This window comes from Protomyctophum bolini (genome assembly GCF_963924005.1).
Source record: "Protomyctophum bolini genome assembly, chromosome: 7".
NCBI lineage: Eukaryota > Metazoa > Chordata > Actinopteri > Myctophiformes > Myctophidae > Protomyctophum > Protomyctophum bolini.
In genome coordinates, this window is record NC_137868.1 from 8,456,516 (window position 1) to 8,473,937 (window position 17,422).

A 17,422-nucleotide genomic window follows, 5' to 3' on the forward strand; every position below is an offset into this window, starting at 1 on the left:
TATGTCCAGATAGTTGCCTCGCGGAGCCGTCTTTTGTCCAGTGTCCATTCTGGGTCCGGAAACGGTATTTGTTTTTGCATTGACCACAGTAGAAGCTCTGCTGCTGTGAATTTTACACCTCTCCCGCTTAGCGGAGAGTGGGGTGTGGTAGAGGACATCTCCCCGGACGCGTGGGTATGTCCAGATAGTTGCCTCGCGGAGCCGTCTTTTGTCCAGTGTCCACTTTATGAAGTCCATGCACTCCAGTGAATAGCATTTATCCATTTAGATAACTTTATTATTATTATTATTATTATTTAATTACTTGTTTTTACACAGAAACATAATGTGTGTCTTATAGCATCATTTAAATGCTTAATTTGTAGTTTTAATGTGCAAATTAATTTTTTTTCCAATACTCTAGAGATACTCTTATTTTGAAGAGATCGTCCACCGGAAGCCTTAAATTAGCTCACTAGATTAGCTCACTAGACAGTGCCCTCACAACGCGTCGCGTCGGCGACGCGTTGTGAGCTTGTAGAGCCGCTATTTTTAGGAGGAGGCGCGGCACTTAGCCAAGGAGCTAGCGCTGATGTGTCAGTGAACGTTAGCTGCTGTGCTTATGGTGTTGGCTTGTTCAATTATTATGTGCATGGCTTATTATGCTGTTATAATAGCAGATGTGACACGAATAGTTCCCTGTTTCTGCAGTGTCTCTAATAAACGCTAATATTGAAACTAATAAAGGCTAGTATAGTTGGTGTCTCTTTACGTCCAGGCTCCAGCTACGCTATTACATAATATTATAACGTAACGGTGTATGATATCATTTGGTGGGGTTTAGATAGCCCTGGTCCAATGCTTACAGCTTATAGCTGGTAAGACTATTGTCAACAATAATTTGCATTGGTCTGACTCTGATACCAATGCAGATTGACCATAGGCAAAATTTATGGGCAGTGCAAGTGTGACATTTGCATTTCCTTTCTTTGGCAAGGTTTCCCATGCCAAGAACGATTTTCAATGGAATTAATTTAAATTGAATTGAGGGAGAGAGAGGGCATTATGATTCATTAATTTTGAACAATAATGTGTCGGCAATATTCTCATTATTCTGTATCAGTCACCTACCAATGCAGATCGATTACAGAGGAGGCAAAATGTGACTCTTGCATTTTCAGGTCTATATAGCTTTCAACTGTGTTTTGCAGGTCAAAGTGGAGACCTGACTGACTGATTGAAAATTGTATTCACTTTCAATTAATCAGAAACTATCTTTTTTGGTTCATTTAGCTCTTTAACACATGCCTAAATCAATTAATTGGATTCTACTTAGGTTTAATGTATTTTAATGTAGCATCATGGTTTAACATTTTGAGTAAATGTTCACTTTTTCTTTCTCAGGCTCATCATACAATTATGGAGTTTTGAAAGCCCGGCAGAGTGTTTTGGGGGGAAAGGGAACCTTTCCCCTCAAGTTGGATGCTTGGACTGCTGGATGATGTCAGAGGGTTGTTGAAGTGTTTGCCTTTTTGTAAATTATTAAGTGAGAAACTATTTTTTGAATATTTGTAACATTTTGTATATATAGAAGTTAATAATTATTGACGTCTTGATGCCATTGTATACTGAAAGCACCTTAGATTGTATTGTACTGCCGCCGGTCGAAATGGTAGATTGAGACAAGTCTAAGTAAGGCTCTGGGGTTGCTAGGGTGCAGTGGAACCTCAACACAAGCACAATTCTAGCACCTCAACTCTCTCATCCATATCATTGTATAAATACATAGTTTACTTTGAGTGCAGCTCTTTTACGTTAACTATTAATTTGGTAAGCTGTGCTTGCCTGGAGGGATATTCTCTGGAGTTTTTTTGTTTTGTTAGTTTGTTTTGGATTTGTTTGTTTGTTTGTGTTTTATTTTTTATTTAGCTATTGGTTGTATAGGTTAGGGTTAGGGTTATAGGACTGGACTGTAGGATGAGCCTAGCTACACCGGACTGCACACCAAAATGCAGCTCACCTCGCCATGCGGACGAGGTGGTGGCGGCCATAACCGGTGGCTCTGAGGGGCAGCTGCGAGGGTTCCTCACCGCACACTGCCACAACGCAGCCACTTTGAGGGATGCCTTTGGTCGCAGCGCCCTGCACCTGGCTGCCTCGCTGGGCAAGAAGGCCCTGCTCGAATGGCTCCTTCAGTTTAAGAATGCTGACCTGACAGTAAAGGACAAGGAGTCTGGCTGGACTGCTCTGCACCGCAGCGCCTTCTACGGACATATCCACTGCCTCATGGCCCTGGTTAAGGTGGGTGGCTGGTGGATCATGGGTGTTGCAATGTTTTATTATAAATATAAATCATTAGAAAGCAATGCTATCCACACACTCGATGCAATGTTTCAACTGAACACTTAAAAGTAAGGCATATTGATATATTATAACAAAGTTATAGATTCTACAATGTCATTATTAGCAAGCAATAGTGATTGATTTCCATGTAATCAAACCGTGCTCAAAGTGTCTTTTTAAGACATTTTCTTGATATTTGTCATTTGAAACTTGAATAATGGTGGCTAGAATGTCCTCCACAACTACAGTAAGGCAATATAGGGAGTGTTTGTCCTGTAGTTGAAATCCTCTTTTTCCTTCTCTTATTTTAGCATGGTGGACTACTCTCTACCCAGGACAAGGAGGGTCACTCTGTCCTGGACTTAACAATGAAGGACAGACCAGCACATGTTGTATTTAAACACACCGGTAAGAAAAAAAAAAGCTATGAAAAGACATTCTCTGGAACTAGATTTAAATTGTTGTGCGTCAGTTAGCTTGTGCTTTTACTGGAATGGGTTTTACTGACATGACAATGTACACTTGGCAAGTGGTTGAGTAATTACAGTGCTAAGAAGAAGTATGTGCTACAATACAAGGTACAGCAGACGGACATAACAAACTTGTTAGATGACGTACAGTATGTTTACTTATTCACAGATGCTATCTAAATAACATGCATAGCATCTGTGAACAAGTAAACACATATCAACGTCTGTCTAAATAACACAACTAGCATCTATCTAATGGGCCAACATGACCTGGCTGCAGACAAGAAGGCGGACCTCCACAAAAAGTACCTCTGTACTAGTCTGTAGTTGCCAGTAAATCACGTGACCTCTGCAATAGAATTCGATCCTGGGCTACTTCACTGAGTCAGACTTTTGGTGAATCAGTTAGAATCCCCCATACAGACCTCAGATCAGTTAGAATCCCCCATACAGACCTAGCAGGCTAGCCAGCCAGCCTCCAGTTGACATCTAAAGGCAGCTGCTACTTAACCCATTCTGACCTGAGATCAGATTCAAAAAATGTTTTTTCAAAAATAGCAGACCCACAAGCTCGTAGCGCGCCACTTGGTGGCACGCTATGAGCTTGTAGATCTGCTAAAGCATAACATAATGCCACTGTAACACAAAAAGGGGTTCCCACCCAAAAGGGGTTAATGAGGGGAAAAGACCACCTTCTGTTGCTGAGGTCATATGATTTAAACGCCCACTGTTAAGGACAGGTGTAGTGATATACTGTCAAAGGTTGAGGTGCCTCTTGCGCTATCTTGTCTGCAGCCAGATCTCTCAACAAGTGCAGAATAAGGAGTGATAGGGGATGAGGTGGAGTCTGAAGGGGTGACTTATCAGTTATCAGACTGCGGTGGATGGAAGCACTATCTATGCTATTTCCAATAGCTCAGTGCTATGCTATTTGACAGCATGTTCTTTAAGTGCAGGTTCTGTTCATTGGCCGGCACTCGACTCAACAAGGTGCTGCTCAGTTGCACTGTTGTGACATTTGAAAAATGTACATCAAAAGGCTTGCGTTCTCTTTCTTTATCTTGTTGTCTTCCCAGACCCAACTGAGGTGTACACTTGGGGCAACAATACAAATTTCACTCTTGGGCATGGGAACCAGGAGAGCAGACAGCACCCTGAGCTTGTCGACGCCTTTGCCAGGACGGGAGTCTACATCAAGCAAGTAAGCCAATAATAAATTGTTTTTGTCTCAGCTCTCATGAGGGCAAGTAGGTGTTTGTCACCGTTATGTAAGGTGTTACTGTTGTATATAAAAAAAAAAATCTTGTTTTTGATCCAGCTGTTACCTGGGTCACCCTGCAAAACATTGCCTCCCCAAAGACCTCCCTGAGTCTGAGCCTCTCTCTAGGGTGGTGTTTCTCAACGGGGCGCTACCGCCGCTCAGGGGGTTGTTCAGAGAACCTTGGGGGCACTGGAAGAAATATTGCTGACGAGATGTTTCATGTTCACTCTCTCTTTACTGAAGCCAGTTAAAACTGAGAAATAAGCATACTGTACATTGCCATTAGAACTGCTGTTGGGCAGAAACCATCGTTTGTCCAAAATATGAACCTTTCACGAAATGAAAAAACATGTTTTTTAGAACAATAATACTGTCTCATCAAAGTTGGTATGGTGACTTTATACAATGTCAAATACTTAGTTGAATGTGTCCTTAATTTATCATCACTTTACCCAAATACAGCTCAAGTGGAGTTAGGAGGTTTTTGACCATTAATGTGGACATTTCTTTCCCGTCTGACTTTGTCATTCTAATCACTGATGGAAAAAAAATCAAAGGTCCTTAGACCTTAGGTTTGTCCCACAGTTTGAGGATCCAATGGATTTAGGAGGTTTTTAGTCAGAAGAGCCTTTTAATACTTTTCATTGGTTCATTTGTAATACCCCCCTGATCCAATGTTCCTATGAAACTTTGGAAGCCGACGATGATGAGCTTGGATTCATATTAAAAAGGTCTCATTTGGGGGCGTGAAATGTGTAGTCCCTGTGTGTGTCTATAGGTTCACACCAACCATGTAAACAAACACGGTAAAATATGTCGGATGATGATGTTTCTAAAACCTGTCCTTTCTGTAAAGAAACTATTTATCATAGGGTGATTTAATAGCCAGATTGATATGGTCGCAAGTTACCACAGTGGGGGCACCCATGTTTGTTGTTTGACTTCATCGACTTGAAACGGCGCTGATTGGCCGTAGCAATCTGTATTTTCAACCGAGGCTGCCATAGAGTCACCAGACCTAAATTTCCTGAAACATATGTTTTAATGGCCGTGGCTAGCGATTCAGGGGCTGGAGCCAGCCTAGGCTGCTGCTTCTTGCTTCCCCAAAAACATATCTCATTTGGCAGGAATTTAGCCTGGTCATCCACATGCAATCCGAGTGTGGACTTGATGGCATTCGGATACAATATGGCTGAAACTAACTTCTGTGCAACCTGCGGTGAAAAGAAGAAACTGTCAAAGAGCCACAGATTTCTAAGCAACTTAGCTTATATCGTTTTGAAATTTTGCTAATTCACTTATGTCCTTTTGAAAGTTAAAATAAATAGGCAATCTACATATCCTAAGTTGTTTTGTTTTTTCCCCTTGGCAGGCTTTTTCAATTGGCTGCTGTTTGTGAGTCTTTTGACCTAATACAAGTTTGAAAATTGTAACTGCTACAATTGCTAACATTTCTATTCACACAACCCTTTAGCCCTCTGGCAAATGACATTCCAACTGTCCAGCAACCTGTTATTTGGCATTCAGTAACCTGTTTCATTTGTATCTTTTTATGATATAACACAGATTAACAATATTAATATTCAGGGACTCAATTTGTCTTAAGGAGCAAGGGACCTACCTACGTAATGGATATGGTTGTGCCGGCCCCCAAAAAGGGCCACTTCTCTAAAATAAACCGGCATATGAAAACGAAAAAAGAATAATAATTGTATTAGACAATGGCGTGAACAGCGCCATTGTCTTGATTAATCAGTTAGTCATATTGTGCCCGAGAGAGAGATACCAAACAAATGAGGTCATACCTATACGGCTACAGTAATGTGAGAGTAATATCATCCTTATTGTGTTGTTTACAGTAGATTGGTTCGGTGAGGTGTTGTTAATTTCAGTCTGAGTTGAGTACATTGGAGTCTAGGGCAACAGGTGCTTGGACTGTATCCTTGCATAGGGTGATTTGTGTCTCTGCATGGGTTAACACACTGCCTCAGTGAGTCAGCCAAGCTATAGTTTCATTTCATGCCACGTTTTGCTGCTGCTCTGCTGTGTGATAATTATGGCTGCTGGCACCAATGCCACCGTCCCCAGTGCTATATACATGCACCAGATGCTGTGTGTACCAGATCATCTAAAAGCAAAGTGAATTTATCATAAGGTAAGTAAGTAAGAAACACAATGCTTTGGTCCTTCTGCTGACCTGGGGGCTTTACGATGCAGAGTAGTAATATCATAATGCAAAGTGTGGGGGGTCAGATGGATCCCCTTTCACGACCAGAGGACGACCCCGTTGGGGCTGTACACACGTGGGTGTACAGGCCTTTACAGCCTTTGTCTTCCCTACTCAGTCCTGCAGGTGCTGGGGGGTTAAATATTAATCTCAGAATGTCATGTTTTAATTAAATGAACCATGTGTGTGTGTGCGTGTGTGTGTGTGTACGCGTGTGTGTGCGTGTGTGTCCATCAATGTGATACTCCAGGATGCATCCCTGTGGTCTTTTGTGGGCTTGAAGGGATCAATGTATTAGTAATGATGTTTGCTTTTCCACTTGGACCACGGCCTTTATTGGTGTACACTGTTTTACTATTACTACACGAGGGCTTGGCCACGAAAATGGAAATATATGCATCACTGCCTCCAATTTGAGGACAAGGATTATGATGTCAGGCCACTTATTCAGCACAAAGTATGATTATTACTATGATTATTTACCATTCCCAACAGTACTAAGTTACTAACCACATAGCCTACAAGTACATTTTCGCCTATAATTGACAGGCCAAAAACTGGCATGCCAGGTTGAAATAGGTTCAACTAAATCGATCACGCCCCCCACCAAAAATGGTTTGTGAATATTGTATAATTCCAATGTTTTGTTTTGTCTTCTCCTTTCCTTTTTAGGTGGTCCTGTGTAAGTTCCACTCTGTGTTCCTCTCTCAGAAGGGCCAGGTGTTTACCTGTGGACATGGACTGGGAGGACGACTTGGCCATGGGGATGAACAGACTTACCTGGTAGGATACCGGCTGGATGGAAATCATTGCACAATGATTATTTTAGAAGTACACTATGCTCAGCAGATTCAGCACTGACTTTAACTTCCAAATATATTCATTCCCATCTCCATTAGGGCTGCAGGCCGGCCGGTCCTCCCTCAAGCCTATTTTAATATAGGATGTATAGGGTTTTTTTTTTTAAATATAGGATGTATAGTTTTTTTTTTTTAATCTATATTAAATTGATTAGTCTAATCTCTTTTGTTCTCCTGCACAGGTTCCTCGTGTGGTGGAGGGCCTGCAGTCCCACCACTGTTCTCAGATAGCTGCAGCCAAGGACCACACAGTTGTATTGACAGAAGGGGGCTATGTGTACACCTTTGGCCTGAACACGTTTCACCAGCTCGGCCTATCTCCTCCACCCGCCTCTGCGCACGTCCCTCGACAGGTAAGGCTGGTAGGAAGAATACTCTGTGCTGTAGTCAGAGGTTCCCAACCACTGGTACTAGTACCACTGGTGGTACTTGAGCCACCCTCTGGTGGAGTGAGTTGCCCAAAAAAGGAGACAAAAAAACAAAAGTGGAATGAAATATTTATATTACTGCTAGAGGTAGTTCTTCTTCTGACCAAGCAATTGGTTGAAATGGGCTCTCCAGCCGTGCTGAAATGAGCATGACAGACAGGCAGCACACCTAGCCGTTAATAGAAGATTTGAGAACGGATTAATCACATTAGAAATATCATCAGTTGTGCTGATTAGTGATTAGACCGAGTTTTGTCAGAGCAGCAGCATTATTGGCTTATAAGAATGGAACAAAAAGGGCAGGTATATGCTCCTGCATTTTTAACATGTATTATTGGTGGTACTTCGAGAGCCAAATATATTCTGAGGTGGTACTTCAGTATGAAAAGGTTGGGAACCAATGCGTAGCTAGACCACACGGTAAAATCCTCAGTAATTACTCAAAGTTTGCAATTACTGTGTAGCCAAAGCCACAGCTTTGCATTTGAGATGCCATTCTCCTGGGAAATGTAGCCTGGAGATATGTTTCAATTGTTATGTCTTCACTGACCTTTTTAAGTGCAAACAACTGTCTTTATGGTGAGTTCTGCTTTTGACATGACAAAGACGTATACTGGATTTACCTGGTAGGTTTTCTTTTAGTGCTTCAGGTAGCGCGCTTGTTTCCACCTGTGTTTGCCGTCTCTACCTCATATTTTATAAGGGTCATCATTATATACTTTCCAGGTACAATTTAGGCATTTAGCAGACGCTCTTAATCCAGAGCGATTTACAATAAGCAATAACAAAAGCATGGCATACATTACATATTTAAAAAGTAGTTATCATGAATCATGTATAAACTAAGAACGTAACAGTGGAGTATCTATGTAAACTATACAAACTATACCATATTATAGTATTTGAGTACATAAAATGCAATTCTGGTGCTGTCTACGTAACAAGCTATAAGTCTGTTTGAAATACTACCTAAGTCTACATAAAGTGCTATCTAAGGGGCTAGGTTAGGGCAAGTGCTACGGGCCATGGTGGAGTCTGAAGAGGTGGGTTTTCAGACTGCGGTGGAAGATTGTAGTTGTCTGTATTCCTTTTTGTAAAATGCTTCAAAAATGTTTATTAAATGTATGAAAATTATGTCCAGGTGTCCTGTAAGACCCTGAAGGGGAGGACGGTGATTGGAGTGGCAGCTGGGAGGTTCCACACGGTGCTGTGGACCAGGGAGGCCGTTTACACCATGGGACTCAACGGGGGACAGCTGGGTAAGTGCTGTCGACCAGGGGGGCCCTTTTACACCATGGGACTCAATGGGGGACAGCTGGGTAAGTGCTGTGGAGGACCAGGGAGGCCTTTTACACCATGGGACTCAATGGGGGACAGCTGGGTAAGTGCTGTGGACCAGGGGGGCCCTTTTACACCATGGGACTCAACGGGGGACAGCTGGGTAAGTGCTGTGGACCAGGGAGGCCTTTTACACCATGGGACTCAACGGGGGACAGCTGGGTAAGTGCTGTGGACCAGGGAGGCCTTTTACACCATGGGACTCAATGGGGGACAGCTGGGTAAACTGCAGACTTTGGAACAGCAACCCGTTTAGCGTTTCATTCTTATTTGGATGTTTTTTTTGTATTCATTAATTTCATTTAACCTATACGTAGGTCAGTCTCGCTTAACCCATTTTGACCTGAGATCACATTCTAAAAATGTCTTCTACATTCTGACAGTTTTCTGAAAAAGCTGCGTTTCTATGTCAGACCTACAAGCTTGTAGCTATGAGCTTGTAGATCTGCTATTTTTCAATAGCTAAAGCATAACATAATGCTAACACCAAAAGGGATTCCCGCCCAAAATGGGTTCATAATGCAGTTTTCTGGTCAATGGCCATGGTAGAAGCAGTAACACAGGTTGCACCTTTTTCCATGTCATCAAAAGTGACCATTTTAATTTTCGTTTTTTCATGTCATATGAAAGCAGGGAATCATAGCTTCAAATTGACATATTGGTTGTTCAGTTTGACCCAACAGTTTTGGAGATATGGCTTATAGAGTAATGTCTTGCAGAAAACAGCAAGTTGAGAAAACAGGCGTGAAAAGGTTCACTTCTGTGGTCTCTATCATTACACCTAGCTACATTTATTTCATATTTACATGTCGATTTCAGCTCTGACACTTATTTCAGACATGCTCTACTCTTCTGTATGTGAAGAGTCTGCCTGTGCTATTAACTCATTTTGGAAGAAAAGAAAAAAGGTTTTTCTCCTCTGAAAATATGAGATGAGATATACTTTATTAATCCCTGAGGGGAAATTGAAGTGTTACAACAGCAAAGTGCATAGAGCTAAAAACAAAAAAACTAATGGACAGACAGAAAAACACAAAAACAGACACAAAGGACATAACCACACAAGACCAGGACCATATGGGTGGGGGGGCAGTTCTTAATGCTTCTATGAATTGCGTAGTCTGATGGCAGTTGGCATAAAGGAGTGTCTGTAGCGTTCCGTGCGCATCAGGGGGAGTGTGAGCCTACTGCTGAAGGTGCTCGTCCTTTCCCGCAGCACACCATGGAAGGGGTGGGAGGGATTATCCAGCATGGAGTCCAGCTTAACCCCGATCCTCCTCTCCACTACTGACTGTAGGCTCTCCATTCGGAGGCCAACAACATGGAACGGCAGTCTCTGTCAAATCTGTTCACAAATTGTTCCAGTTGTACCTGGGTGGTCCGTACCCTCATGTCATCTTGTTATCCCATTCCCCAGGGTACCTGCTGGACCCCAATGGGGAGAAATGTGTGACGGCCCCCCGGCAGGTGTCTGCTCTGCACCACAAGGATGTCACCATCGCCATGGCAGCAGCCAGTAATGGGGCGACAGTGGTTGTGACTGAGAAGGGTGACGTCTACCTGCTGACTGAATACCAATGCAAGAAGCTGGCCTCAAGGTGAGATCCGTTGTTGCTCTATGACATTTCTGTTAGTGCTCTCTCTAAATGTCTAAATGTAGACGTCTAAATGTAGACGTCTAAATGTAAGTTTGGGAACCACTGCTTTAAACACTTTAGCACTTTATGAACATGAACAAAATAGATGGGTCCCCCCTGGAACTCCCTCAGGTACCCCTGGGGGTCCCCGGACCCCACTTTGGGAACCACTGGTCTAAATGTATACAGACGTCTAAATGTAGACGTCTAAATGTAGACGTCTAAATGTAAGTTTGGGAACCACTGCTTTAAACACTTTAGCACTTTATGAACATGAACAAAATAGATGGGTCCCCCCTGGAACTCCCTCAGGTACCCCTGGGGGTCCCCGGACCCCACTTTGGGAACCACTGCTCTATATAATTGTGTTGAAATCATGATTTATTTTATATGCTATAGTTAAATATGGTTCTACTGAGTACTCTGCATTTCTTAATTATGTCCATTTGTTGTGCATTTTATGGACAAAGCTGCAATAAGTATTCTGTGTTCACTGTTGAGTGGCGAAGGCCTTCTATAAAGGGAAAATAATCTGGATGGCATCGATTCGTAACCACATTAACAAACTAGGTCCAGTTTGCGTCGACTACTGTGGACTACTGTGTTCAAATGGAAATGGCTATCTTTACATGCTAAATCTCTTCACTAGTAGAACAATGTTCACGTAACTAATTATTTTATTTCATTCAAGAGCATAGATTTATCAACTAGCTATACTACCTCAGCCCTTAGGAAATTAAACTGAGTTGGTGCTGTTTAGCAGACCATCAAAATGTAAAGGGTAAGCTGGTTACAGCAGTAGACTTAGCCCTGGTCCAGTGCTTACAGCGAGTCTCTCTCTGACGCCCTGTGGAAGTCCCTTCCGCAGCCCTCTGGTGATATTCTCACTCCTGTGCGAGGATCTTCAAATCCCAGCAAATAAACTAAACGACGTAACTACTCACCGAAACAGTGACCTTGGTAAAAGTCTATTCTCGGAGCTGGGAGGCGGTAAATTCAGGGTACATTGCGTTATTAAAATGGCACAAAGTGCATTTTAGAGAGAAGCTGGGGACCTGAGATGCTTCCCAGCTCCGAGAATAGACTTTTACCAAGGTCTAGCAGGCTTTGTTTCGGTGATTAGTTACGTCGTTTAGTTTATTTGCTGGGATTTGAAGATCCTCGCACGGGAGTGTGAATATCACCAGAGGGCTGCGGAAGGGACTTCCACAGGGCACTGCAGGACCAGGGCTACAGTAGACTGAGGGTGCTGAAACTCGTTGGGATTCTCAATGCTGAAATCAAATGACCCCATGCATATTACATGGGGTCATTTCATTCATTATTATCAAATATATTGCTTATTTCAGCTTTAAACATTATTATTTTTGTCTTGTAATTGTCAGACAATTGAACATCAAGAAGGTCCTTGTGACTGGAGGAACCCTGGACCACCGTGTGGACCCGTCCCAGGTTCTGAACGAGGGAGGAGGGGAGAAGGTGTCCCTCTTGGCCCTGGATGAAGCTGGTAGAGTGAGTACTGTCACTTGGCATAAAAGTAGAAAACAGCTTTTGATGTGCAGTGAAGCAGCATCATTTTTCATAATATATACTTCAAATTTGACACACACGCCTGGTGTCTAGTTGGTGGGATACACCGTTGTCCAGAACCGGCACAAAGCCTGCCCAGGCTCTGGACAGGGCCCAGATGAGCCAATTGATCACACCTGATCATCCCTAGATCTCCATATATGGAGCTGGCCTTTTCTGACATCACAATGATCATCTGCATAAACTCCATATTTGGACATGACAAAGAACTCCATAAATGTGCATGAAAGGGACACAGACATAATGACTGAGTGGGGCATGCATTTCCAACTTGCATCGTTCCAAGTAGGCCAGTGCCCAACGGGCACCGTTCTAGTGTATTACATTTATAACTGTATCACTTTGACTCACTGCCCTTGTTTCTCTGTCTCTCCTTCCATGTTGTGAAGGTGTATTATATTTATAACTATATCACTTTGACTCACTGCCCTTGTTTCTCTGTCTCCCTCCTCCTCTGTCGTGAAGGTGTATTATATTTATAACTATATCACTTTGACTCACTGACCTTGTTTCTCTGTCTCTCTCTCCCTCTGTGGTGAAGGTGTTCTGCTGGCGTTCCTCAGGCAGCTCAGTGAGACAGTGCAGGTGGGCGTACAGGCGACAGGTGGTCATGTCGGACATCGCTCTCAGCAAGAACAACATGATGTTTGTGACTCAGGAAGGGGAGGGCTTCAGCGGCGTGTGGGCCGGGGAGTACAAGAAGTACGAGGAGAAGAAAGGTGAGGGAATAGACTGTATATCACCTAATCATTAAGTAATCACGGTGTTACAAGATGTTGGGAGTTCTGTAGCCGTGGATCAATAATACCGCTTGGGCTTGAGTAATGCTTGCATTTAATGTCAATTACATAATACAACTGCTCGATTTGAATGTTCGACTCTCTTGAAGTTACAGATGGTGGTGTGGAGGTGTGTGGCCACTCGGATGCTGGAAAGGGGTATGAGCGTATTCGCCTGGAAAAGCTCACCAATGTCCACAGAGCGGTCAGCATCACCTTGGACTCCAAAGGCCGCAATTTCGGAGTCCTTCAGTCTGACCCTAAAACCAGGTAGGTACTGTGCCCCTTGACCACATCAATCCTAGCGTCACTAGTGTGGCCATGTCATCATAATTACAATCAAAGAGATTTGGAAAGGAAGAAAGGAGGAAAACCCCAGGCCCTGTAAGCTTTGTGACCATGGTCAACCAAGTATACAGTGTTTAAATGTTTAATAGATACGTTTTATTTTCCCACATTTGGTTCCACTGATATAAATCATCAATGTCAAAATGTGGTTACATAAAAGTATGTATACTTAGAACGGCTCAAAATACAAATATTGTACTTCATTAAAGTAGACATGCAGCCATGTATTTGTTTGTGCGAATGTGCACCCCTGTTACTTTCCTCTGTGTATGTGTGTGCGCACTGCGCACACACATACGGAGAGACGCAGAGAGACAGAGAATTATTCAATGCAAATCAAGATTTATCGCCCTGTCTCGCTCTAGCGCACGTAGCCTATCACATACCTTTCACCCTGTGTATTCCAGTATTCCTGTGTGTGTGTGTGTGTGTGTGTGTGTGTGTGTGTGTGTGTGTGACTGTGAGAGGAGAAGGCAAGAGAGAGAATCTCTCGTGTTAGTCTCGCATGTCGCCTATCACCGGGAGCCTGCACGTACGCGAGATGTCAAAATGAATTGGAATTAAAACGACAAATGTAGCCTATATATGTATCGGGTTTGGTGAACTCTTGCAGTGTGTGTGTGATCCCTAGTCTGCGCTCAATCGTTTAGTGTGAAAGCCACAAAGATATGTGGGAATAAGAAATTCCCACAGTGTGCAGGGTCTATAAGTGACAGGCAGCAGCTGCTCCCCTTTCCCATGACATTCAGCTAGTGATGATTTTTTTGATTGATTGATTGATTGTTTATTTATTTTCGTGTCATGCACACCTTGTGCCCAACCCTCATGGGTTTATAAGACACCATTTCACATTTGCAATTACATCATGTTTTACAATACATAATTTATGCATTTTACAGCATGTTTACATTACATAATTCATTATATTACACCTCAGATGTATACAGAGTACTCCGTCTTCATTCCCAAGCTTGACAAATAAAATGCTGCTACAACGAATTCAGTTAAATCATTTAAACGAAGTCATTTAAATCTAGGAAATCCCCACATATAGAAGACATCTTATTAACCAAAATATCCCTGATGACTGATGACTCTGTTTACTGATTTATAAAGATTAAATGTGTTTAAATGTATGGAGCCCCTGAATGGCCATGCATTCAAAATATATTTGATCTTCTACGTACAAGATAATATCTCATCCGTACAAGATATTATCTCGTACGTACAAGATAATATCTTGTACGGACGAGATATTATCTTCTACGTACATTCAGGGGCTCCCTGTATAAATGAGCTACATGCCAAAATAATTGCTACCTTGCGAAATGTTATGAATGTAACTACTGTAGGAGAAAACGTTCGCACACCCAGAAATCAGGCATATGCACAGGTGCGTAGGCCAGTGGACATCAATGAAAGCAATAAGGTACTGAGGAAGGCCCGGAGGGACCGAAACGTTGCTTCATTAACCCATTCTGACCTGAGATCAGATTCATACCAGGTTTCCACTAGGACACACACTGGTCTGATTAACCCATTCTGACCTGAGATCAGATTTAAAAAAATGTCAGTCGTTCTTCGATTTTTCAAAAATAGCAGACCTACAAGCTCGTAGCGCGCCACTCGGTGGCGCGCTATGAGCTTGTAGATCTGCTATTTTTCAATAGCTAAAGCATAACATGATGTGAACACCAAAACGGGTTCCCGGTCAGAATGGGTTAAATAAGACAATACTCATGTGCTGAGCAGATACACAGTGTGCGGGTGTACCTTATTGCTTTCACGAATGTAACTACTAAAATGCAGAAAGCTACAACAATTCAGCATGAACTCAACAAAATGGCTTATTATCACACTGAAATGCAGACATAAATTAATGCCACTCATTTTGAGTCCTTGTTTCATCCCCCTTCACGCTTGAACAGCCTGCCTGCACCAGCCAATTTGTGAGAGAGAGACAAAAGAAAGAGTCAGGTCCACCGAGGCTCATCCTTGTGAACAGACAATGCATCACTTTCAACTCCTAATTGAAGCACGCCGCCACGAGTTGTGCCACTGCCAAGCTTAAGTTTACACACGCACACATGGCATTACAAATTAATGAGCACGAGAGCATGGGAGTACTACGGTGGAAATTGAAATCAAACGTAAGAATTGCTCCTTGTTTCATTGATTGCTCTGTTATGTTACAAACTGATGGAGGATACAAACACGTTGCAACCGTGTGGTGTGTGAATAATTACAGTAATCTCTCGAGACAGATTCAGAGCTCCGCAGCTGATTCAAATTCAAATGGTAAAAAATGCATACTTGCCGATGGGTTCCCCGATTTTAACGACAGTAACTTGTAGGTTGTTAATCCCTTTTTACCTCACATCTCTCTGTGCCACCAAGGAGGCGTGTAAACCCCCGAAAGGCTGAAACCCATCAAGCGCCAAACTGGCAATTCAAAACTCATTCCACTTCCATTTTGTTTCGGAAAGGCTGCCATGGGCATTTCATTTGTTAGCCATGGTAGTGAAAGTCAATGAGGAATGACACGATTCGCCTCAACGTCGCATGCAAGCCGTTAACTTATTTCATTTATTTTTTTATAAGCTGCAGCAATAAAACCTAATTGAGCTGTGTGAAATGACGTTCATGTGAGACATTGAGAGCAATGATTTCACTCTTCATTTGGGGCTTCAACAAAAACTAGAAATTCCAAAATAGTTTATTACCAAACGGGTTCATACTTTACCGTGGCATTTCGTACAACGACATCCTAACAACACAACATGATAAACACAATACTACCAACAATGTACTTGCATGTTATTGCATTGCATAGTCCTGCAGAACAAGATAAAAGCTTAAAGATGGAGTGCCATGATTTCTTTCCACCCTAAAACATGATCATCAGGTCTTATTGTTATATAAGGAGGTATAATCTTTTCAAAAAAGTGTACAGTATTTGTTAAAATGTTGTTTTTATGTGGACACGCCCACCAGTTCATTAAGTATGCCTGGTTTGCCTGGTGGGTGGTGATGGGTGGTGATCCACCTGAACTGAAGCCGCACCCACAGCTGTAGTTGTATGATAAAGGGGGAGGGGTTAGGGGAGGGGCTGATAGTGTGGTGTCACTATATTACTATTTATTATCATTGGCCCGTTTGATAAATACAAAGTTAATACACCATTGCACATAAAAAGGACTCCAGGGTGTCTAATGAAGTACTGTCACCTCATAGACACATGAAAAACTGGAAAAATACAAAAATTGTGGCACTCCATCTTCCTGATTGTTTTGACACTTTGACCCTTCTTTCCGTCACTCAGCTTGTTTGAGATCCCCATGGCCTCCCCGTCCTCCTTCTTCCAACACTTCCGGAGCCTCCTGGAGGAGGTGGACGAGACGGACAGCATCCACGACGTGACGCTGCAGGCGGGGAACCGCACCTTCCCCGCCCACAAGTACATCCTCTCCGCGAGGTCCGAGTTCTTCAGGAAGCAGTTTGCGGCGCAAGAGAACAACGGCGGCGAGGAGCAGGAAGTGGACGGCGAGGATGTGCGACGGAGCGAGGACGCCGTGGGCTGTGACCTGCTCATCTTGGACAAGATAACCCCGGAGATGCTGGAGTACGCTCTGTGCTTCATCTACACCGAGTCCTGTGAGCTGCTGGTGGACGGGACCCAACCCAAGTTACCTAGGACTCCACCGAGTCAGAACCAGGTGAGAGAGAATTAATTCATGTTGTTTAGAGCAGAGGTACTAGTGCCACTGGTGGTACTTGAGCGCCCCTCTGGTGGTACTCAGAGGAGTGAGTTGCCCAAAAAAGGAGAAAAAAGACAAAAGTGGAATTAAATATTTATATTACTGTACAGGTAGTTCTTCTGACCAAGCAATTGGTTGAAATGCTGAAATGAGCATGACAGACAGGCAGCACACCTAGCCGTTAATAGAAGATTTGAGAACGGATTAATCGCATTAGAAATAATCAGTTGTGCTGATTAGTGATTATACAGAGCAGCAGCATTATTGGCTTATAAGAATGGAACAAAAAGGGCAGGTATATGTGCTCCTGCATTTTTAACATGTATTATGGTGGTACTTGGAGAGCCAAATATATTCTGAGGTGGTACTTCAGTATGAAAACGTTGGGAACCAATGGTTTAGAG

The 17,422-nt window shown here is 42.9% G+C and overlaps 1 protein-coding gene across 5 annotated transcripts in view; it reads left to right on the forward strand.

Annotated features, from left to right (window-relative positions):
• Positions 1-17,422, forward strand: part of ibtk (inhibitor of Bruton agammaglobulinemia tyrosine kinase) — a 43,284-nt gene that overhangs the window by 5,813 nt on the left and 20,049 nt on the right. For 4 of the 5 annotated variants that reach the window (XM_080769169.1, XM_080769171.1, XM_080769170.1 and 1 more), the window contains exons 2-12: positions 1,384-2,280; positions 2,634-2,730; positions 3,869-3,993; positions 6,953-7,063; positions 7,323-7,493; positions 8,710-8,827; positions 10,324-10,504; positions 11,929-12,055; positions 12,675-12,852; positions 13,023-13,182; positions 16,583-16,976. In XM_080769169.1, the coding sequence (XP_080625295.1) occupies positions 1,957-2,280; positions 2,634-2,730; positions 3,869-3,993; positions 6,953-7,063; positions 7,323-7,493; positions 8,710-8,827; positions 10,324-10,504; positions 11,929-12,055; positions 12,675-12,852; positions 13,023-13,182; positions 16,583-16,976 (1,986 nt within the window). In that variant the 5' untranslated portion in view covers positions 1,384-1,956. The remainder of the gene's footprint in view (positions 1-1,383; positions 2,281-2,633; positions 2,731-3,868; positions 3,994-6,952; positions 7,064-7,322; positions 7,494-8,709; positions 8,828-10,323; positions 10,505-11,928; positions 12,056-12,674; positions 12,853-13,022; positions 13,183-16,582; positions 16,977-17,422) is intronic. The other variant, XM_080769173.1, reaches the window with a different exon arrangement.